The sequence below is a fragment of the Misgurnus anguillicaudatus genome, chromosome 9 (genome assembly GCF_027580225.2).
Source record: "Misgurnus anguillicaudatus chromosome 9, ASM2758022v2, whole genome shotgun sequence".
Lineage (NCBI taxonomy): Eukaryota > Metazoa > Chordata > Actinopteri > Cypriniformes > Cobitidae > Misgurnus > Misgurnus anguillicaudatus.
The window spans coordinates 8,180,964-8,205,996 of record NC_073345.2 but is presented as its reverse complement, the minus strand read 5'-3'; the positions used below and the strand labels follow the sequence as shown (position 1 = coordinate 8,205,996).

The 25,033-nt window shown below is 37.5% G+C and overlaps 2 protein-coding genes across 5 annotated transcripts in view; one reads left to right on the top strand and one right to left on the bottom strand.

Annotated features, from left to right (window-relative positions):
• Window positions 1-24,104, bottom strand: part of apbb3 (amyloid beta (A4) precursor protein-binding, family B, member 3) — a 59,836-nt gene extending 35,732 nt beyond the window's left edge. Inside the window, exons 1-5 of one of the 2 annotated variants that reach the window (XM_055180265.2) lie at window positions 23,967-24,104; window positions 21,283-21,382; window positions 20,302-20,426; window positions 4,728-4,915; window positions 4,572-4,639 (exon numbers count right to left, since the gene is read on the bottom strand). In XM_055180265.2, the coding sequence (XP_055036240.1) occupies window positions 4,572-4,639; window positions 4,728-4,915; window positions 20,302-20,350 (305 nt within the window). In that variant the 5' untranslated portion in view covers window positions 20,351-20,426; window positions 21,283-21,382; window positions 23,967-24,104. Of the gene's footprint in view, window positions 1-4,571; window positions 4,640-4,727; window positions 4,916-20,301; window positions 20,427-21,282; window positions 21,383-21,642; window positions 21,764-23,966 lie in introns of those variants that run through there. The other variant, XM_055180263.2, reaches the window with a different exon arrangement.
• LOC129423803 (SLC35A4 upstream open reading frame protein) lies at window positions 21,904-25,016 on the top strand. Of its 3 annotated transcripts, none has more exons than XM_055180275.2 (3): window positions 21,904-22,039; window positions 23,804-23,902; window positions 23,995-25,016. In XM_055180275.2, exons 1-3 carry the CDS (start codon window positions 22,028-22,030, stop codon window positions 24,187-24,189), a joined length of 306 nt encoding a protein of 101 aa, XP_055036250.1. In that variant the 5' UTR covers window positions 21,904-22,027; the 3' UTR covers window positions 24,190-25,016. The 3 variants fall into 3 exon arrangements, 2 of the variants coding, with proteins under 2 accessions (XP_055036250.1, XP_055036252.1); XM_055180277.2 differs by having other exon boundaries at window positions 21,924-22,039; window positions 23,804-23,887; XR_008637861.2 differs by lacking the exon at window positions 21,904-22,039 and adding an exon at window positions 22,126-22,283 and having other exon boundaries at window positions 23,804-23,887; window positions 23,995-24,134.
• The last annotated feature ends 17 nt before the right edge of the window (window positions 25,017-25,033 follow it).

Below are 25,033 nucleotides of genomic sequence, written 5' to 3'. Positions count from 1 at the left end.
ATTAATAGGAAACTTGGAAAGAATGAATAAGAATGAATAGCGATTTCTAAAATGAGGGAGGGGCTACAAATCCAGTTAGCAAAACTGTGAGAACAGATTGCAAAAGCGTGCGCACGGTTTATAAATTCGTGGGTACGGATTGCAAAAACTGATGGTACGGTTTACAAATCTAAGAGCACGGATTGTTAACTCGTGCGTACGGTTTATTAATCCGAGCGCACGGTTTGTAAAACTGAGGGAACAGTTTAATAATCCGTGAGTACGGTTTATAAACTGAGGGGACGAATTACAAAACCGTGATCACGGATTGTTTTCTTTTTTCCAGGGGGTGACCAGAAGGGCTCCGTAGAAAATAAACCATTTGCTGGGTCAAATTTACCCAACCATGTGTTCATTTGTAAATTACCCACTACATTTCATTTGACCCAGCATGAGCAACCCAACAGTGTGTTTAAAGTACTCCAAACAACCCAGAATTTTGACCCAGCATAAACAACCCAACAATGTGTTTACAGAAACAACCCAGCATTTTTTAGAGTGTGGGCTAAATTCTTATAGAGAGAAATCCTGAGATGCTGAACGTTTGGAAAAGCTTATGAGACTCCAGTTAAAGAGATAGTTCTGTCATTATTTACTCATGCTCATGTTGTTACAAACCCGTATAAATGTCAGTGTAAGATATTTCGAGCTTTTTTAAACTATTTTAAGTTACATGTTTGTCACTAAGCATTTTTAACTTCCATAGTATTTTTTTCACACTATGAAAGTCAATGGTGTCTCTATTTCCTGCTTCATTATAAATACATTTTCTTGTTGTTTTGGGTGAACTATCCCTTTAATAAGGCACAGAATCAGTCAGGTATGTGTTTGTTTGTTAGGTTTTATTTTCTTATTTATTTCATTTCATTGTCGTTTATTTTTAGTTTATAGATGGTTTCATCAGACACACACACACGTTGTCTTGGTTATGTGCATGAACCGAAGTGAACTTCCGGTCTGTATTTATTTATCGGTCTGCCTAGTGGCTAAACTGATCTCTAAAACGTATACCTTGTTGAAAATAAAAGTTTTGGTTTGCTAAAGAAGAGGGTACACGTCGAGCATGGATCACAACTGTGAGGAAAGGGTTTGGCAGCCAGGCAAGAAGACCTGTAGCTAACATTATATACATTAATTTTACACAGTAAGCTTAGTGTAAGATATGATTTATGAATGAAGGTAATTTACTTGTGATTTTTTTCCGTTGTTATCATAAATAAACTATTATGACTCTGTTGTTACTGATTCTATGTGGAAGTCAACCGGAACTTCCCTTCCACTTGAGCAATAGCAGGAAACTGCAGGATCTCTTAAACCTAAATAAAATTAAATCCTAATTTCTCATTTTAAAGAAATTAGTATTTTTACTTTATTCTGCTTAAAAATGCTCAAGATGTGTTTAGTGCTAAGAAAGGTCACACTAAACACTAACGATGCCTAAAGAAATATAAGCTGTGTCCCAATTCAAGGGCTACGACCTTCTAAGCATGCGACCATAAAAGGAGCACTCAGTCTTTCAAGGTGGCAGCCTCAGAAGTTCGCGAAGTGAACTGAAATGAGACATTCTAACTCCCATATGACCCATAATTTGCATCACCTGCTGCACGCGCATACCGCGCCTGTCAGCAGGACACAGCAGAGACATTTCTGACTTGAAGGAATATTCCATTTTCTTAAAAGAAAAATCCAGATAATTTACTCACCGCGTGTCATCCAAAATGTTGATGTCTTTCTTTGATCAGTCGAGAAGAAATTATGTTTTTTGAGGAAAACATTGCAGGACTTTTCTCATTTTAATGGACTTTAATAGAGCCCAACATTTAATACCCAACTCAACACCCAACAGCCCCCTTCAACGGAGCCTCAAAGGACTCCAAACGATCCCAAACGAGGCACAAGGGTCCTATCTAGCAAAACGATTGTCATTTTTGACAAGAAAAATAAAAAATATGCTCTTTTAAACCACAACATTTTGTCTAGGTCCAGTCCAACGTGACCTAACGTAAATGCGTAGTGACGTAGAGAGGTCACGTGTTACATATATAAAACGCACATTTGCGGACCATTGTAAACAATAACGCTGATGCGGGGTTCCCCTGTTTCAAGATGGCAGCTCTATTTGACGCATTCGTTCCAATGAACCCCGTAACCAAGGCGACATCTAGTGTACATTTGACTAGCCTCAAGTCGCGCTGTTGTGGTGCAATCGGTCTTAAAATATGTCCTTAGAAGGTCGCAGCCTTTGAATTAGGACACAGATTTAGTCTTGAAATTTTATTTTTTGTACATATTTCCTGTTTGTATCTTAAAGGGGTCATATTATGAGATATTTTTAAGATGTAAAATAAAACTTTGGTGTCCCCAGAGTGCGTATGTGAAGTTTTAGCTCAAAATACTCCACAGATAATTTATTATAGCATGTTAAAATCGCAAATTTGTAGGCCTGAGCAAAAATGTGCTGTTTTTGGGTGTGTCCTTTAAAAAGCAAATGAGCTGATGAAATGCAAACACTGATCGTAATGATGGTGGTTTGTTGCAATTGAAACTTAGTTGTGCTGTCAAGTCCTTCTTTTCTCCCTCTTTCTCTCTGCACTAAATGGCAGTGCTGTGGTTGGATAGTGCAGGTAAAGGGGGCGGTATTATTGTAATTCACCTTGCTACCTACTTTTACAAAACAGGCGAAATCTGAACGACCTAATTTTTCATATGCTTGCAGAAAATGGCTTACTCAAATTAAGTTACTGGGTTGATCTTTATCACATTTTCTAGGTTGATAGAAGCACTGGGGACCCAATTATAGCACTTAAACATGAACAAAGTAAAATTTTCACGCTATGACCCTTTTAATAAAATAGATTGAAAAATTAATATGGATGGACATTAAAACTTCTAAAACAACAAGTCTGGTGGTGGTGGCCTAAGGCTTTTGCACATATATATCTATTGTTTCATGTTGATTTTACTTTAATTAAATTTTTAGTAATTTTGTTATGTGCATTAGTTTCATTTTCATTTCATACTATTAAAGTAAATTTTTTTCCAGTTTCCATTTTTTTCCATTTTAATATTTTTTGTACCTCAGCTAAGGATTTTTCATCTTTCATAAAAAATCCTGATACTCACCCTTATGACATTCAAGTTGTTTATGTCTTTCTTTGTTCAATCGCAGTGGCGGTCAGTGACTTCTTTTTCGAGGGCGCATGATGCGAAGCTCATCACAACATGTATGTGGCCTGTCGTGTGTGGTTCGTCAATTTCGGCGCGTCATGTGAACCTATGTGCATCACGTGTCTTGTCAAAATAAGTGCCTGCTGCAGACGCGTCTAAAGGGTTTATAATAAAAGAGACGTTCGTGTTTGCCAGATACTCGCATAATCTCATGTGTAATCAGAGTTTACTGTTAAGGGAGTGTCTTGCGTGTATTTGGTGAACGTGAGCGTCTCTTTTATCATGAACCCTTACTAGGTGTGTGCAGCAGGCACGTATTTTTGCATGATGCACATAGGTTCACATGACACCCCGAACACATATTTTGAAATCGTGCCCCTCGGAAGAGAAGTCACCTGCCGCCACTGATATTTACAAAAAGCCTTGTCCTACATTTTGCATGCAGCTCTGTTCCTGTGTGATATTCCCCTTTACATGAATGTTGCTAAAATTGTGACATCTATGAAGTATTTAGTATCTAGAGTAACTATTTGAGAATTCCCCAAGTGATTTTCTGCTGTTGTTCAAGCTTTAGTTTGACCTCATGACCTGATATCATAGTGTTTGGAGTTTAGCCAAAGACATAATGAACTGTTTTACCATCTGTCCTCTAGTTTCACACTCCATACCTGACTGAAACAGGAATTAATTTGTCATTTCCACTAGCAGACATCTGTTCATGGCAAAGCCAGGTGGTTTGTGCAGGTATATAAATATATGTTTCTACATTAGAGTAGTAAACAAATAGGGAAAAAAAGAAAAGATGTTTTAATCTGCATATCAAAAAATTTGGCTTGGAATTGAGCTAGAATTTAATTTAAGAAGAGTGCGAGGTGACACTGTCTGTAATGTGTTACTACACCCGACAAGTTAAAAATGAAGTGATGATTTGGTTTGCACATTTACAGAATTATACAAAATATATTGATGTTGGGAAGGGTCTGTTTACCAACATCACGGAAAGATATAGACTCCGCGTTGGATCTGCACCAGTTCGGCACCAGAGCTGCCGATTTTTAGAATGCAGCCCAACACTGCAACAAAATGTGTTTGTATACAGAAAATCACGATTTATCCAAGTAGGCACAAATCCTGAATCCACATCTCTTGTTGGTCATTGTATTCTGAACATTTCAAATAAACCAAATCCTAAAATCTGTTGCAGAAAGATGTTGATCCACATCTCCTGATTTGATCAACCACACTGAACTTTATACACTTGGGTTCACAGTGGTTTTGATGTGTAGATTAAAAGAAACATCTGCGGCCTGTCCTCAGCTGTGCTGCAACATACAGCGCAGTCTGCGCAGATGAGATTTCCTCACCTTTCACTGGGAGACGCCAGTGGGTTTTCAGTCCTGCCTCTCGATTCCCACCTGCCATCCGCAGCGCTCTGAGGAAATCAAAAGTCGAGATGTGTGATGTGTCACGAACACACGCAAAGCCATATAAACATCCTGACATGCATCAAAGCATCTCACCTTGAACTGGTTGGCTGTGAGGCTGTTAACAGTGTTTTGTTCCTCCTCTGCGCTGTAAGAGGGATGTTGCCACTGCGTGGTGCCTGTGGGCACGTGCCAATAATAGGTGCCAGTGCTGTCTCGTATAGTTCGCCATCCTGGAGGCAGATCTGAGTCCAGCTCCAGTGTCTGATCATTCCAGATGTTATCTGTAAAGAAAAGGGAAGAAAAATCCATAATATTATAATAAGCACATCTTATGTCATAATTGTGGATTTGATTAATCTGTAACTGCTATAATATGTAATTACATCTAACATGAGCTCCTCACATTTCAGATGCATACTTGTGAGATGCTGTCTTGAGGGTAGTGCACAATAATCCAATTTTGTAAATATGCCATACTTAAATTCCCACACAATGACACAGAGCCAGTAGCCAGCCAATACACTCACACATATGAATTTGGGGGTATTTTACCCCGAATCCTAGGATTAAACTCTTTTTCGTTGGCTCCCCACAATGAATCTAAAACATATAATCTTATGGACTGAAGCATGAATACACTAAGGTAGGGTCACTGTTTAGATCTGCTCATTACAGACAGACAACAGATGAACTCTTCATCTGGCTATGTGTCATTCAGCCAAAAATTAGGTCAAAACTAAAAGCAGCTCTGATATTAAAAACAGCTGGACTTCTGCTCATATCCATTATTGTTTAATTTTTTGTCCTTTGCAAGTTCTTTCTGAAAAATATACACAAAATACTCACAAGTGTATGATAGCATAAAGGGGCGGTTTCCCAGACAGGGCTTATCCCAGTCCCAGACTAAAATGCTTTATAGGGACACTCCACTTTTTTTTGAAAATATGCTCATTTTCCAGCTCCCCTAGAGTTAAACAATTGGGTTTTACCGTTTTGGAATCCATTCAGCTGATCTCCAGGTCTGGTGGTACCATTTTTAGCATAGCTTAGCATAATCCATTGAATCTGATTAGACCATTAGCATCGCGCTCAAAAATAAAAAAAGTTTTGATATTTTTCCTGTTTAAAACTTGACTCTTCTGTAGTTACTACCATTTAAGCTATGCTAAAAATGGTAGCGCCAGACCCAGAGAACGGCTAAATGGATTCCAACATGGTAAAACTCAATTGTTTAACTCTAAGGGAGCTGGATAATTAGCCTATTTTTTTTTTAAAGTGGAGTGTCCCTTTAATTTAAAAACACCTTGTACTAACATATCTAAATTATTTAATCAATTATTAGGACTAAAATGTCCTAATATAACTAAGGCCTAGTCCCCGATAAAAACCCCCCTGACATTATATAAATTTATATGTTAAAAAAGAAAACACCCAGTCCAAAAGATAATAATGAAAAGGTTTAATTTATACATATATGTCTTAAAAGGGGTCATATTATGAGATTTTTTAAAATGTAAAAACAGGTCTTTGGTCCCCAGAGTGCATATGTAAAGTTTATGCTCAAAATGCCCCATATATAATTTATTATAAATTGCCACTTTGTAGGTGTGAGCAAAAATGTGCCGTTTTCAGGTGTGTCCTTTAAAATGCAAATGAGCTGATGAAATGCAAACACTGATCGCAATGAGGGTGGTTTGTTGAAATTAAAACTCAATTGTCCTGTCAATTTAGATTCAGTCATATCAATGACTATCCAGGGCCCAGGTCAGGAAACAGACGGATCAGCTTAACTGTCCGTCTGTTAGCTGGCATGATATGTCTAGATCACATATATCCCAGAACTTCGAGTCGATCTTACCAGAATATCAACACATTTCAACTGTATCTGTTCCCCGAACAAGCAAATACAGAGCACCGCTTGCCACATCACGTACAAATTTGACCAACATAAAATTAGAAAACAATACATTACAAGATGAACCTCGAATGTTAAAATTCGGCCTTCTTAACATTAGATCGCTTACCAATAAAGAACCTATTGTTAATGAAATAATTAATGACCAAAACTTAGATGCACTCTGTTTAACAGAAACCTGGCTTAAAGCAGACGACTACATTAGTTTAAACGAATCCACCCCACAAGACTATTATTATAAACACGAACCTAGGTTAAAGGGGAGAGGGGGTGGTGTAGCTACAATATACAACAAAATTTTTAAAGTAAACCAAAAATCTGAACTAAAATTTAAATCATTTGAACTAATGTTGTTAAATATGGAAATAACTGATCGTAACCACAAACAGCTCTCTTTTGCCTTAGCTACAATCTATAGACCTCCGGGCCACCATGCAGATTTCCTTAAAGAAATAGCAGATTTTCTGTCTGAGCTTGTAGTCACTGTAGATAAAGCTCTTATCGTTGGTGATTTTAATATTCATGTGGATAACCATAAAGATGCATTAGGACGTGCGTTTATGGATGTTCTACATTCTCTCAATATTAGACAAAACGTGACAGGGCCAACGCATACTCGTAAGCACACATTAGACTTAATTCTGTCACTCGGGCTTAATATTAATGACATCAAAATATCACCTCAGAGTGATGCAGTTTCTGACCATTACCTTGTGTCATACACTGTACTTCTAGATAGGATCACTCAATCCACAACATGCTACAGATTAGCCAGAACAATAATTTCCACCACTAAAGATAGCTTTATTAGCACTCTTCCAGACCTGTCCCAAATTAAACATGCAGATAATTGTGATGATCTAGATATTGTAATAGAAAACCTAAACAATGTCTGTTCTAACACATTGGATGCCGTTGCTCCCATTCGACAACAGAGAATCAAAGAAAAGCTGCCAGCTCCATGGTATGATCAACACACCGCAGCTCTAAAAAAGGCAACTAGGAAAATGGAAAGAAATTATAGAAGCACAAAATTAGCAGTATGGCGTGCAGCATGGAAAGATAGTGTTAAACACTACAGACAGGCTATTAAAACCGCCAGATCTACCTATCTTAGCAAGCTTATAAATGAGAATCATAATAACCCTCGTTTCCTCTTTAGCACCGTTGCAAAACTGACTAGAAACAAAGAACAAACAGAAACCAATAGTAAACTCCAACACCATAGTAACGACTTCATGAACTTCTTTTCTAACAAAATTACGGCTATAAGGGAAAACATCGTAGCTACACAGGCAGCCACCACTCTACCCGTTAGTTCACTTAACACTAGACTACCACACGAACATCTTGATTCATTTAAACCTACTACAATAGAAGAGCTCTCTAAACTAGTAACGTCATCCAAATCATCGTCCTGTATATTAGACCCCGTTCCCACAAAACTACTTAAAGAGGTATTTCCTGTAGTGTCAACCCCGGTTCTAAATATCTTTAACTCATCGCTAGAAATAGGATACGTTCCAACATCTTTCAAACTAGCAGTTATTAAACCGCTGATTAAAAAACCACAGCTTGATCAGGGAGAGCTTAATAACTTTAGACCAATCTCAAATCTCCCTTTTCTTTCGAAAATATTAGAAAAGGTAGTGGCAAGCCAGTTACGCACATTTTTGACAAATAATAGTACATATGAAAAGTTCCAATCAGGATTCAGGCCCCACCATAGCACAGAGACAGCGTTGCTTAGAGTTACAAATGACCTCCTATTAACATCCGATCGTGGTGAAATCTCAATTCTTATATTATTAGACCTTAGTGCAGCCTTTGACACAATAGATCATACAATCTTACTCAATAGACTAGAAAACTATGTTGGTATCAGTGGTCAGGCGCTAGCATGGTTTAGGTCGTATCTAACCAATCGCTATCACTTTGTTTATGTAAACGAGGAAGAGTCATATCACTCCCTGGTTAAATACGGTGTACCGCAGGGATCGGTTTTAGGTCCTATCCTGTTCTCGTTATACATGTTACCTCTAGGAGACATTATCAGGAAACATAACATAAGTTTTCACTGCTATGCGGATGATACCCAGCTTTACATCTCCTCACATCCCAGCGAAACACACACGTTTTCTAAGCTAACAGACTGCCTTAGCGATGTTAGTGACTGGATGGCACATAACTTTCTTAAGCTGAACTCCAATAAGACAGAGATACTTATTATTGAACCGAATCGCTACAAACATAATATGTCAGATTACACGTTGCACATAGATGGCTGCACTGTGGTGCCATCTTCCACGGTAAGGAACTTAGGTGTGATGTTCGACAGCAACTTATCCTTCGATAGTCATATCGCCAACGTCTGCCGTACAGCTTTCTTCCACCTTAGAAATATCTCGAAAATACGCCATATACTGTCTACATCTGACGCAGAGAAGCTTATCCATGCTTTTATGACCTCTAGAATAGACTATTGTAACTCGCTACTCGGGGGATGCCATGCAAATCAAGTAAACAAGCTTCAGCTAGTTCAAAACGCTTCCGCAAGGGTACTTACTCGATCTAAAAAGTACGACCACATAAGCCCAATTCTGGCATCTTTACACTGGCTACCAGTTAAATATCGCATACAATTTAAAATATCACTACTCACCTACAAAGCTTTAAATGGCCTAGCACCCTCATACCTTAGAGAATTACTATCAGAATACAATCCATCACGCACACTACGGTCACAAAATTCTGGTCTCTTGATTATCCCTAGACTATCAAAAGTGTCTAAAAGTGGAAGGTCATTTTCCTACTTAGCCCCTAAGCTCTGGAATGATTTACCAACCGATGTCCGAGAATCAGACACAGTCGATAATTTTAAATCTAGACTTAAAACTTTTCTCTTCAACAGAGCATTCGCATAATTTGTCTAGTAAAAGTACTTAACTCGAAATAGTTATTTGTACCGAACAAAGCACTCGCGGTCATAAAACAGACCAACCAAATAAATAATAAAAACCATATCTTAACCTATAGTCGGATTGCGATTTTGGAACTTTCGTGTTCTTGTGAATAGTATGCCATACAAACCCGTTTGCCACTGAACCTGCATTAACGACGACAGTGGGGCATCCGGCCTTAGTCAAACGGGTTGGCACGTACGGTTGGGTTGGGCTTTTGGCGCTTTCTTTATATTGCGAATACTATGCCATACAGACCCGTTTGCCACTGAACCTGCATTAACGACGACAGTGGGGCTTCCAGCCTTAGTCAAACGGGTTGGCACGTATGGTCGGGTTGCGATTTTGGCGCTTTTTTGTGTCTTGTGAATAGTATGCCATACAGACCCGTTTGCCACTGAACCTGCATTAACGACGACAGTGGGGCCTCCAGCCTTAGTCAAACGGGTTGGCACGTATGGTCAGGTTGCGATGTTGGCGTTTTCTCATGATCTTGTAAATAGCATGCAATATAGACCCGTTTGCCACTGAACCTGCATTAACGACGACAGTGGGGTTACAGGCCTTAGTCAAACGGGTCGACAGGTTTCATTTTCTCTTTCTCTTAAAAATCAGAAGGTGACCCTTAGTTACCATATATACCGTCGCAGTGGGCCCCCAATTTGCAAAATCCTCAACTGTGGATAATATAATTATGCCGCAATAGTTAGTCTGTCTGAAACTAAGCTGATTAAACCACATCACTGTGTGACACTTGCATTACATGTGAACGGCCCCTACGCTAATATGATTTTGTTTTTCTCTCCCTGTCCTGTCCTCGACCCTGAGGACAATGGGACAAACAGACCCAGTTCCGGTAGATGTGAAAGTCGACTCACCTCTGATCTACTGGTCGTCCATCACTGTGATGCCCAGCTGATGCCTGACCAACGACCACCGGCAGAACCCGCTTAAACCCCGCTTAATCCCCGCTTAATCTCCTTATCCGTTTATATGTGTTTATATACATATATATCTCCCAAGGGTTTTTCCCTCCTAGGACTTTTTATTTTTTTTTCCTCGGCTCAACAACCCGGGGTTTTTGTTTTTTTTCTCCTAGGGGGTTTTTTACCCCGGGGAGGTAGCCTGCTTGGGCTTAATTTAGCTTCTTCTCCTAGACGTTACATTAGTAATACGCTCGTTCATAATGTCGAGTCATAGCCTCAGCAAATTTGACAGCTTATGCTATTGTGTATTATGTTGTGCTATCTGTCATTTTTCTGTGCTTTTACTGCTTCTATTAATGTAAAGCTGCTTTGAAACAATTGAGTATTGTGTAAAGCGCTATATAAATAAAATTGTATTGAATTGAAAATTGAATTGAATTGAATTGAATTGAATTGAATGACTGAAATTAAACATTGATGATCCTAATTGGACTTGCTACCTACGTCACAAAACAGGTAAAATCTGAACAACCTATTTTCACATGCTTGAAGAGAATGGTTTACCAAATCAGTGTTTCTGGGTTGATCTTTTTCACATTTTCTAGGTTGATAGAAGCACTATGGGGACCAATTATAGCACTTAAACATGGAAAAAGTCAGATTTTTACGCTATGATCCCTTTAATGTATAATTTTAATAAAAGGTAGTCGTTTATTATAATAATTGTTATAATGTCTCGTAAAGTGAAACAAAATTATGCCAGCTCAATAGCATACTATTATTTAAGCAAAAAGGGGATGCATCAAATATTTAGAAATGCTTACACGTATTGGTATGTTGATAATATAATATTTGCATTAGATCATGTCAAAGATTGAAATCAATGACTGAAATTAAACATTGATGATCCTAATCTGACAATCAGACTTAAGCATGAAGTTCACAGACAGGGTCACACATATAGTATTTGAGTCATTATATGTCACATCACATGTTTATGCAATGTTCTGAGACCCAGATGCAGCTGTGTGTGCTGAATTATATTTGCCTTAATGAACCTCCAGCTTGAAAGAATCACAACACAAAGCATCTGTCTGTACACTCTCACAAATAACACAATTCAGGAGGCCTGAGAGGACTTTCAAAGAAAAAACAACACTCTGTAAACTTGTGTGTGCAGCAGAGAATACCTAAACTGGGTCAGTAGTGACACGAGATGGCTGGGCACGGGTATAAAGGTTCCCTCTAAATCACAGTTATGCACCACCGCAGAAAGAGAGAGAGAGAGAGAAAGAGAGAGAGAGAGAGAGAGAAAGAAAGAGAGAGAGAGAGAGAGAGAGAGAGAGAGAGAAAGGGAGAGAGAGATTTTCCAGGAGTTCTGCTCTCTGAAAAAACTTATTTAAAACCAATTAGACTAAAAAACAACTGACTAGTCATACAGAAAACAGCATGTCTTATCTACTTATCTGACAGTTGACTTTGGTTGACTTATTTCTTTGTGACTTATTAAAACTTATGAATAATGTACAATTTAAAATGTTAATCTGAACCGATAGAGCACTAAGAAGAAAAATAAAAAAGTGGAAAAGCATGTAAAGTCTTCAGTGTTATTAACACCTACAAAGAAATTTGGGTTTAGCATCTAACCAACACCTCAAATCTGATTCTCTGATTTAGCAGGCTACTGGTTCAAAGTCAGGGAAACTGCCCACATGAAAATCACCTAAACAGCACTTTATAAGAATTGCAATAAACATAGTCAGCAACGTTTTTAAGTTTCGTTATAAAATGCTTAATTCTGACTCAAAATTCTAATTGGATGAGACATGTTCAAGTCCACTGTAAAATACTTCAAGATGGAATCCAAACGAAACTCTTAAAGAAAAGGTTTGTGTCTATCCACCTTTTTCTTGAACACGGAAGTAAGTGATGTGACATATTTCCCTTCTTTGTTCGAGACTACCAGTTCAATAGCCAGCCGGTAGAAAACAATGTAGTGGGAGCACGCATAAAACATGATTTAAACAGTTAATATTTACTACACCTGCCATGTATGAACCAGTGTGAGGATGAAATTAAGAAGTGGCCTGATATATGGAGATATATTCAATCATTTCATGTTGTTGATCGGAGATGACGGGTCTTCAATGTGCAAATATAAAAGCAGAGACATACAAGTATCTTTAGCTACAATGGTAAAGTCAGTCGAGTGTTTACCAAGACTTCGTGTTTTTAACTTTTCAGAGGCTGGTTTAAAATGTCACAACAGGCCCTCTGCTGTGAGTTTTTTTTTAAACTTCACGCGGTCCGACACAGTCAGCAGTATCTTTCTCATTCAACACATTGTAAGTTATTTGAACAAATAATTTTAATCAATCTATTATAAACATTAACTAGGCAGATTATGTCTGTAAAATTCTGTACTGTAATCGCATTTTGTAATAATATATAGTAGCAGAAAAAATAAATCAGCATATTTTTATCAGCATAATATTTAAAACAATTATTGTATTTATTGTTTACTGGCAGTTTCTATGAAAGGTTTTACTGGATGGATTTGTAAATACAGATCATGAGTGCATGTGCGCCGCATACACATTCAGTTCTTGTGCATGGATTATGGTTAAAACAACTGTTTTGTAGAGATTTACTGCATTTGTATTAGCTATTATGGCAACCCCTAACTGCACAAATTATGTCGGTCTTCTCGGATTACATAATAAACATTAAACAGCCAGTCAAAACGGCACACTTGTGTCCTTCGCAATAGACTACCATTAGCTTTAGTGGCTCATCGCAAGTCATAAACAGGAAAGCTCAAAGATGGCGGCGCCCACATTTACGTCAAGAAACAGGTGGATATGGTTCCATAAAGAACACCCAAAGAATCTTTCTGTTGCCCAAAATGCTTTTAGACTATAGAGAGGTAAGAAAGAAATGTTTATTTTGAGAACCTTTGACTGAAAGGTTCTTAGGTTCCTATTACACTGTAAAAAAAATTCTGTAGAAATTACAGTATTACTGGGTATTACTGGCAACTAGCTGCCAGTAACTTACTGTAGATTTTACATTTATGTTATTTAAGGGCAACAGTTTATTCAAAGTTAAATGAACATGAAATATTTTTAGTCTTTATCTTATCTTCTACAGTAAGTTACTGGCAACCAGCTGCAAAATTACAGCAAATTTTTTACAGTGTAGGCATCGCTGTCAAGAACCTTTGGTCTTACTTTAACACTTATGTATCTATATCACCACAAAGAATTATGGGTGTAAGTGTCTAAGTGAGGGTTTTTGTGTCTGCAGCGTTGATCAATTACGCCTATATTGAACTCCTCAATATTTCTACTGCCGCCCTCTCGCTTCTACTCCTGACAGGCCATAATAAGCGCAATGTGTTGCTGTGACATTTTTAGTGTTGTAGGCTGGCTGTGTGACAGAAGAAAGACTGCATGAAGAATTGAGTCTAATTCTGGTCACCATGCAGGATCCACCTGAAATTATAAATCTGAGTGCCAGAGGCATTTTAATAATAGTGCGATGTGTTGATGCATGCTAAAACACAGATGTCTGATGACGCATCTGGAGAATCTCAGAACATGGAACAAACCTCTGATTTCAAGAATCAATGTGAGTTACGATCCATTTAGAAAGAAGCGTGTTGACAGCATCCAATAAACAATATACCAGCAGTTCTGGTCTTTTCAACAAGGTGGCGTGCAGTTACAGTACGCCAAGCATGATCTCACAAGAATTCGTATGGATTTATATGAAGTTAATCGTGCAAAAACGTATGATTATCATAAAAACAATAACAAATCCCCACCCCTAACCCCAATGTCACAGGGGCCAAGGCAAATTGTACAAAAGGTACGAATGTGATGTACCGATTAATACGTATTAGCCTCCTCGTAAAATATGGCTCGAACTGATTTTGCCAAGTTGACCCTGGAACAACATTTCAATCAACCAATCAGATTTCAGAAATAAGAATATAGTTTGTTTTAAGTTTAAGCTTACAACCAAGATTAGCTGTTTCTAGACCATTGTTTTTTACTTATGCATGTCCCTCTGATTTTAGGGTTTGGTTATGGTTAGGGTTGGAGTTTGGGGTAGGTTTAGGTTTTATTTAGAAAAGTGTTGTCCTTGGGTCAACACAATATGTTGCCCTGAGGACATCAACCACTTGGCAAAATCAGTTCGAGCTAAAATATGTGTGAATTGCTATGAGATAGCGTCGGTACGCCCAATGCCTGTAGTTGTGACATCACGACTTTATGTAGGTGGCACTGCAATTCCCATCAGCACCCACTCCTAAGTCCAGGGATATGCCATAAGGATGAAGCAATAACTAATACTGAGTGCCGCATGCGTGTCTGGGGGTTGAGGAGAGGATGTTGGTGAATTATTGATGATCCCCTGAGAAAGCCTACACTGCCTGTTGAGTCCCTATAGAAACTGCTATAGAGATTGCGTACTTGTGTCCTATTCAGTATAGAAAAACATCACTGTTTTCAAGTAGCGTATAGCATTAGCTTGTCCATGTTGACTAACAGTGCATTTCAAACAGCATGGACGCCTTCGCAGGGCATGTTGAAACTCTATGAATCACTCCAAAAACTATTTGCAAACAAATCACTTCAGCAAACAGCGATTTGGCATTTAAATCCTTTACCTGGAGTATATGCAAGCACTACTAATTCTGAAATTGATTCTGGAAACCTACGTCTGCCAAACAACTAGTAACTGGGTGTTGAATAGTAAACGATATTCAACACCCAGTCAATCTCCAGAAAGAGACCAAAAGAACAGGAACATGAGAGAACCTACAATAGAGTGCCACAGGGATGACGTATTTTTGTAGGCCAACCCGGAAGTTAGTGGACACTGGTTCTCTCGCCAGAAAGACCATTCATTTTCCCATAGACTTTTGTATTTGTGCAAAAAAAAAGATATATTTTTACAAGATCTTTTTTTGTAATAATCCAAAAGTCTACAATGGTCTTTTTGCGAGGTAGCCCGCTAACTTCTGGGTTAACCTACAAAAATACGTCATCCCTTTGGCACTCTATTGACAATCCCTTTTCCCAATGCACTTCGTTGTCCCAAAAACCCATAGCAGGAGGTGTCATCTTTACACCAACAATCTGTCTGAATTGGGCCATGCAGAAAGCCCTCATGTGGCAAAAGTATGCAGTGTGACAAATATGTAAGAAATAATTGACGACGGGCCATTGAATTATAAGAAAATAATGCACACCAAGGTGGTAATGCGGCACGACGCGAAGCGGAGTGCCGTTACACCGCAGGTGTGCATTATTTTCAAATAATTCAAAGGACCGGAGTCAATTATTCCGCTTATACCACGGTTACCACAAACTTTGCTCTGGTGCCTATTTTTAAGACATTTGAAAAATTAGGTGTGCGGTTTACAGAAAAATAATCAACACTCATAGAACATTTCTCAGCCAATCAGAATGCAGCATTCAACAGACCCGTGGTATAAATCAGTTCTATTGTTTTGAGTTGTTTATCACAGGGGTTCCCGAACTTTTCATTTTGCCACCCACTTAAATGGGTATAATCTATTCTGGGTCCCACCAACATATTTTTAAATATTTTTAAAAATATTTTTAAAACGCACATTTTATTCTCCTAATTTTCTTTGTCGTTTTATTAATAAAATGTAAGTTTATAATACTTAATGTATACTATATAATAACTCATGGTATATCAAAATATTTGTAATTGCTTGTCATTAGTTAGGGTGACCATACGTGCCACTCTTCCCAGACGCGTCCTGGTCAAGATTTTGGGTGTGTCTTCCAGAAGCCATATTTTTTGACCACATACGTCATTGAGGTTTATTATTTCAGGTTCTATTTCAGAAAAGCAACTGTTACATTTTTAAGATAAGAATGAAACTACGATCGTATGTCTTATGTTTTTAACTGAAATGTGAGAACCATGATGACGTATGCAGTCGACAAATACAACTTCTGGAAGACGCACCCGAAATCCTGGCCAGGACGCGTCTGGGAAGAATGGAACGTATAGTCACCCTACATTAGTCGGACTGAACAGTTTTTTGTGTCATTCACTGCTAATGCCAAACAACTCTACGTAACCCATCTTAACATATGGTGCGACCCACATTATAAAACGGCTCGTTCTGGTTCTTCATTCTGATTGATTGAAACGCGTTCTAAGCCGTGATAAAATAACCCGGTAAACCCAAGGTTTAGACCACATCACAAGTATCACTGCACCACTGTTGCTGCGTACTGATTTATGAAAATAAACACCACAGTCTTTAATAATTTTTTAATTTTTCTACATTTGCACAATTATGGCGATATCCAGATTAATGTCAATAAATATTGTTGAGTCATTTCGTCAAAAAAGAGAAAACGTTGTCTGGGTTGTTTTTGTCTTAAATTGATATTTCCGCTATTATCCACTAGATGGCAATCTTACACAACTTAAACACTGACGCATTCACTCGACACAACATCATTGTGGTGGATTTAGCGTGACGTGTAAGTTTTGAAGGCTCTGAATCTGATCTCTTACAAAAGTTCTTCACAAAAATGGAATTATCTTCGCTTTTAGCTGAAAATTGGAGAGGTGAAAACTGATAAGAGAACAAATGAAGGTAGGATGAAAGTTTTTTTTTTTGTTGTTGTTGTTGGAAAGTGGATGGACTGTTCTTTCATTTGATATTTTATGTTTATTTAAAGAAGAACATTTTTTTGTAAGGCATTAAACTAAAACTGGGGGCAACTTAAAAAAAAAAGTTAAGCATGCTTCCAAGCATATTTGATCATTACTTCAACAGTTGCACGATATAAATGTTAATGTATAAATTAAATTAGATGAATGTTGATTTATAAAATAAACACCACAGTCTTAAATCATATTTTCATTGTGTCTTTGCTGCGTCTGTGTTGCTTGAGAATTGCGTTCTGTTGCAGCCACACTTGATTCTGAGGAACTACTTTGTTTGGCGGAAGAGTAATATTTGTACTAATATAATTACAACTTATTTGTGTTTCATTTTGTGAAACCCTGCTATGCATATGAAGTAACCATTTTATAAAAGCACTAAACCCCGCGAAGCAGTGGGGTTACAGTGCATTTTATAACAGCTTAGGGGGTTTTCCGCTTCGGGTCGTGCCTAACAACGCCCCATAGCTGTTATAAAATGCACTGGTAATCCACTGCTTCTTGGGGCTTATTGCTTTAGTTTAAAATTCCCTGGTTTAGCAAGACTCAACTAAATATGTTTCAACCAAATTCAAATATTGATACTTTTTGCAACTTTCTGCAAGTTTAGATATTGAATACATGGACGGTCAATTATTGAAACAGGTTTCATTGTTGTGTGCTGTTTTTTTCAAAACCAAGGATTAACTGGTAATCACCAATTGTGAGACATGGAACAAGATTACTTTAACCCAGGAAAATTTGAACCTGGGTCAACAATCAAACTATAAAAAGCCCAAACACAGGAAATAAAAGCGTTATTTGGTGTATTTGGTTTAATGCAATGTGTTCACGTGGTTTATGGTTTAGAAGCATATTATTTTCCACATACTGTACATTATTACAAACTGTTACCTACAATCCTTGCGTTTATTGTAGTACAAGAAAAGAGATTTTATAACTTTCCTTATCGTAGACTTTTGGTTTTGTAATATTGCAGATTGTTATCATGTACTAACATACGCACGCACACAAAAAAGTAAATAATGAAAAAGAAAATAGGGGCGCTTTAAAGAAAATTGTGTAGCTCATATGTCCAGGTTTGGAAAAAAGAGAGAAAGGTACAACAGAAAATAAATAATGATAGCTACATATGGAGAAAAAATTAATAACCAGATAATCCCAATGGTGTTATGCCCATGTGAGCTCAGACTGGGAGGATTAAGAATCAAAACACCCATCTGGAAAGAATCCTTACTCCTTCAATAAATCAAGCATTAAAACCTTGCTTTCAAGGAATTACTGAATAAATGTACTACAAAACTCGAATGCAATTGACTCCGGTACATCAACAGAAAATCCTGACAGTACACTCAGCATCCTTCAGGAGATACCATTGTATCTAAAATCCACCTTTTGTGTCAAAGGTTTGGGAGAGGCTACAGAGACATACACACTGTCCCATACACAATTCCTCTCTGTGCATTTAACAGATGTTATTTTAAGAGGGATGACATTGTGAGGACGCCGTTTGGACACTATTTGTGTACCTAGAGTTGTTTTACAGCTGACTTTGAAGAACATTGGTACCTAGCGGCAATGTGATGGTATACATTTTGCAAAACAGACTAAGCTTAGTTTATTATCACTTTATCAAAAATGAAGATCCAAAAGGATTCTTCATAATCAAACACCAAAATTGTCTGAATGGACAATTATAACATTGACCTTAAAAGGACACTCCACTTTTTTTGAAAATATGTTCATTTTCCAGCTCCCCTAGAGTTAAACATTTGATTTCTACTGTTTTGGAATCCATTCAGCAGATTTCTGGGTCTGGCAGTATTTCAGCATAGCGTAGCATAATCCATTGAATCTGATTAGACCATTAGCATCGCGCTAAAAAATAACTGAAAAGTTTCTGTATTTTTCCTATTTAAAACTCTTCTGTAGTTACATCGTGTATTAAGACCAACAAAAAATTAAAAGTTGTGATTTTCTAGGCCGATATGGCTAGTACTATACTCTCATTTCAGCGTAATAATCAAGGACTTTGCTGCCGTAACATGGCTGCAGCAGGCGCAATGATATTATGCAGTGCCCGAAAATAGTCCCCTTAGTAACTTTCAATAGCAGGGGACTATTTTCGGGCAGTGCGTAATATCATTGCACCTGCTGCAGCCATGTTACGGCAGCAAAGTCGTTGATTATTACGCCAGTTTGAGAGTATAGTTCCTAGCCATATCTGCCTAGAAAATCACAACTTTTAATTTTCCGTCGGTCTTAGTACACGATGTAACTACAGAATAGTCAAGTTTTCAATAGGAAAAATATCGAAAGTCTTTGGTTACTTTTTAGCTCGATGCTAATGGTCTAATCAGATTCAATGAATTATGCTAAGCTAAAATTTGTACCGCCAGACCCGGAGTTCAGCTGAATAGAACTCTAGGGGAGCTGGAAAATGAGCATATATTCAAAAAAAGTGGAGTCTCCCTTAAAAAAACTTTAAATAGATTCTTATTGATTTTAACAATTTCAGTGCTAAACAAGTAACCATTAACCCTACGTGATCACTTTGGTTGAAAAGGTTAATAAACTACGAAAATTAATAAACTAAACAAACTAAGCTTTTCGTATAAAAGCAACCATTATAAATTAAATGCACCATCAACAATTTCAATGTGACACACGTACAATAGGAAGGAGTGTAGTGGTCTGTTTCTTTAAATTATATTTTTGTCTCCATAATCTAATCCTCCAACAGATGCATAATCCCAGCAAAACCATGTAGATGTTGATGACCATGAATGCATGCATGTCTGACCTTCGAGGAAAAAAACATATCAGCAACCTCAACAGGCAAAACAAGCAACTTTTTGTGTTTTTTGAGTGCGGCAATCAACCATAAATCTCAACATTTGATAAAATGCCTAAAAAAAATATGTTTCACAGGAGCTATACGAGTTTGACAGCTAGGTCTAGTATGAATTAAACTCCATTAGTAAGTAAGCATCAGAGCATGTGAACTACAGGTAATGATTCACTCCTCCACTTAATCAGACGGCTCCAGCTCACACACTATGGCAACCCAAGCAGAGGTGTAGTTAGTGGAGAAGACAGACAAAGATTAGGAAAAGTGCAGAATGAATCTGTGTACCTACCGTCATAGTTGACGATGATGATGGCGAGCATGTAATCCTTCCCCAGCATGGTGTCTTCCGGAAAGCCCCCTGAGGTTAACTCAGACACATTCCAGTCTGAAATGTCCCAACAGCACCAACAAACTCTGCAGCACACACAGACACAGAGGGTGACCACCAGACTCAGTGCCGAAAAGATGGGGATACCACTCGCATGCCAAGAGGATTAAATCACGCTCCTCTGTCTTTCAATCCACTCTTTATTGAACCCCTGGGTAATTTCACTGCTGTCTAAGTAAAGCCATTCAAATTAATCTCATCTTTCCCTCTTTCTTCACTGCCCATGAGACTGCACTCTTCAATCTTTATGTCTGCCTGTTAGTGATGCTGTTTATGTGATCGCTCTCTCCCTCTCTGTGTACGTGTGTGTAAGTGTGTGTGTGCGTGTGTCTCTCTCTGTGTGCATTCTGTAATTCAGTAATGCCTGCAGCTATTCCTCCCCACCCTCGGTTTATGATGGTGTCTTAAGGATGGCTGAACATACAGTATAGCTGATAAAAGCAATTCCATTTTCAACACATAAAGAGAGTAGGTATAAAGATTTCCAGTGCATATACAGCATTGCACATATATTATTTTGCAATAAACAAACACTATTACTAAGAATGATGAGTGGTTCTGAGGAAAATGAACAATAACCTCTCTTTTGGCTAGCTGGCCGTTGTTTTAACACTCAATACATGAGCTTTTGGCTTTATTAATAAAAATAACACAGGTGAGACTTATTCAAGAAGAGAATTATACAACATGTATTGTCATAGTTTCGTTAAACTTCATAAAGATTCATTGAAGTAACATATTTTGCACTACGACTGTCGAGCTACTGCAATTGTAATAATGACAAACAAAACAAATATGACTCAAAATGAAATTAATATGCATTTAACATTTTTGTGTGGTAAATACAAAGGTTTGCGCGTTTAAAGATTTGTGTTGGTCCACCTTAATTCCTGCCATCATGAATCCAAGCGAAGTCCGTCATCGTCTGCATCATCCCTCTGGTTGCCGTGGCAACGACTTCTCTTATCGCGAGCGTCTTCCTCTATGTAATGAAAGTATATTATATTATTTTTATTTAAATAAACAACCAAATACATACAAATATTATAAAATAATGTATAAAGAGTATAAACGTTTGAGCTTGTATAATGCTTAAAATAAATATATTTATTTTACAGCAAAAGAAGCGATTTCTAGCAAAAGTAATATTTGCAATATTTTCTCTCTATTTTTTCAGTCATATAAAAATCAATAATCAAGACGGCAGTCATATACTTTTACATCACATAAATGTGAATTTACCATTCATATTTGAAATATGACGCGATATAATATAATATAATACCAATGACACGAAAAGCAAAATAACAGATTTACGTAAAGAAGAACTGTTTTAAAGTCAAATTTTATTTACACACATGCGCGTCGCGATAATATGAAAAAGACCAAAGTAATCAAAAACAGAGTGAGATTATTCAGGGTTGTGGTTAGAAGAGATACAGCTACTGCCAAAATATCGTGAAATCTCGCCGGAAGAGCGATGTTTCATCTTAATCCTACCCCTAAACTCAACATCTCGCGAGATTTGGTCCCTAGCTAGCTGTATCCTCTCTTGCCAGATCCACATTTCACGAGTGTCAGGCTGCACAATCGATTTCAGAATATCTGATCTAACTTAATCGCAGGAATGGCGGACAAGGTTGGTGTCTGCTTCCTCAAAAAGACGTTTCATAAATTATTTTCTGTTCTTTTAAGTAAATTTTACATTTGCTTTCGGTTACCATTAACTTTTTATCACGACATTTGACGTCGTCGAGAAAAAACAGTAGTAGTTGCGATGATTAGAAGTTTTAGCTTCTCTGTAATGTTTTTATGATAACATATAACGTTATTGTAAAGTCAATATATATATTATATTCTTAAATGTTACAATATAAATAAAGGTAAAAGCACCATTTTAATGCCATGCTGCAATGGCAAAGGGAATCAAATTACAATATTTTTGTGGGACACACCCGTGTTGACTCATACGTATATTCATATCCTATAAAGTGGTATGTTTCTAAGTGTTTTCTGTGTGTGTTCCTTAGTGATGGGACATCTGAAGCGAGGCTCCGGAGCTTGTGTCGAGCAAAAAGGGGCGTTCCAGATGAAGCCCCGATTCGAGGCTTGTATCGTTTCCGTGAAAATCACGTGACGATGACAAACGAGGCCTCGTTTTCTGTTGAATACGTCATTGCTTCATTCTGAGTTTCGCTTACGGTTCGAAACTCGCGCCTCTTGTGGGTTTTGCAGTACGTTTGCATTGATGTTAAAGTGTTGGTTGTAGCGAGTAGTGGCGACGTTGTAGTGAGTTTCTACTATAGTTATCATTATATATCATAGCCTGTATTATATATTATATTACACTTAGTTTAGTAGATTATTAGAGTAAATTATACATAGCCTAGTTCAGTAGATCATTAGAGTAAATTAGCATATGTCTAGTTCTAATAATACGTAATTATATTATATAGCCTATATTTATTATTATATATTATTGCTGCTGTTATTATTATTATAATAAGACTAGACTGTATTAGGGATAACCTAGAAGGACTGAGGATCCATTGGGATATTGGAACAAACAGAAGGTCCAATATCCCAATTTATATAAGCTGGCACTGATCTTCTTATGTTGTCCAGCATCATCAGTGCCCTGTGATAGGGTGTTTTCTAAAAACAGAAACCGCCTCAATCCAAATACTGTTAAAAGACTTTTGTTTCTAAATAAAAACCAGTAAACCCTTTTCCATGTTGCACTTCCAGTCCCATAAGCATTGCACTATTGCAGCCCCAGTTCAATAAGCACTGCACTCACGATAATTTGAAGAGTTTCGTTGCAAAACGAGATAACCACCGTTTTTTAATTGGTCAGAAATATTGTTTTTTGGTTGTTCATTGCAATTAATTTCAATGTAACTGCAGTTGGTTTGTTTTGATTTAAACCTTCATAACTTAAAAAATACAGCTAAGTAGCACCATAAAACAAAATAATAACATGATAACGTAATAATAAACATGTTTTGACAAAAATTTTAAAAAATGGATTTATCTCGTTTTGCAACGAAACTCTTCATTTCTTTATTTTGTGCATTCACTGTTATCACTAATTCAAGAACTACTGTATAGTTGAACACAAAGTTGTGTATGTGTGAGTTGTGTGTACATAGGTTAACACAAGCAGAGTAAAATACTTTCGTTAATATACTTTATTCAAAAGCCCACACCATGACAATTTGGTTGCTCAAAATGAATAGATTTGTGTGCGTGTGCGATACATTGCTTTGCACAGCAGGTGTCACTGGAGAGCACAGTGTTTCATGAGGCTTCGGGTAAATGAACCTTTTGGCGAACCAATGGGCTGGAAAGCCTCATTGGTTCAGGAAGCCTCGTTTGGCCATCACTAGTGTTCCTTAAACAGGATCCGTTCAAGCAGCTTAAAGATCTGTCCCTGCTTAAAGATCAGCTTGAAAACATTCAGCGCAGAGTGGAGGGTGAAGTTCAGGTTGGGCTTCCACATGTTGGATTTTTGTCAGATCAGCAGTATGTTAATGTGAAATCAATAAGCCGGTGTGTTTTCTTACCCACAATTTGTCTCTCTTCCTCATTTAGGGTGGAAGTTTTCTCAGTTCTCCCTTCCTCAAAGGCTTTTTGGCCGGGTATGTGGTGGCAAAGCTGCGGTCCTCAGCGGTTTTGGGAGTTCTTGTAGGGACGTGCACGGGCGTCTACGCCGCTCAGAACTATCAAGTGCCAAACATTGAGCAGACCGTGAAAACCTACTTCAGCTCTTTTAAGAAGGGCCGATAGACATACCAAATATATCAATCTTGGAGAAATGATGCCTGTTACAAGAACTTTTTTACCTCTTAAACTATTGGAGATGTTATTTGCAAATGTTGTTTGATTGCCTTCCAGTGGTTTCATATTGATGCCACTCATCAGACCACACCGAATTAACTGGACGTATTAAACTGATGCCTAGCTACAGTATACAGAAGAATTGACAGCTTCTTTCAAGAATATACAGCCAAAGCTTAGAAGATGATACATGAGGCCATTACTTTGATCATAAGTTAGATATCATATCAAGTTTCTGTTGTTTATGCATTTATGTTCTGTTGCATGCATTTCCCCCCCAAGAACCCTTTAAGGTCATCTCATGGAAACAATTAAGTTTAACACACTTTGTAAGTAATATCTAGCTTTGTGAAGTTTTGTTACATGTCAAATGTAAGAGGTTGCTGAACTTGAAGCCTCTAATAAAGTTGTAGAAACATTTGACTAAATTTTGCACTTTAGCTTTACCACTTCTGCTTTCAGTAAACATTTATGAAAGCTTCTTAGGAAGTGAAATTTTTAATTAGAGGATGTTCAATGAGTGCCATGCAATTGCTTTTCATATCAAGTTTTTATTTGGTGATATGGTTTGGAATAAAATCTCAATTATATATGTTTTATAAATAAAGATGAAAACAGACTTTTCCATTATATACCATAGTTAAGAATGGATTTTTTGTTTTATTGCCATGCATTATTGTCAAATATTTGATAATAGTTTTAGGACATTTTGCTACTTGCATGCTGAACTTGATGAAGTCATTTTACTAAATAAAAATGTAAATTCTGATTCAAAATTGATTGGTAAATGTAG

Coding starts and splice junctions, on each gene's coding strand:
- LOC129423803 (XM_055180275.2), top strand. Junction 23,903..23,994: donor TTCAGGTTGGGCTTCCACAT/GTTGGATTTTTG, acceptor TTCCTCATTTAG/GGTGGAAGTTTTCTCAGTTC.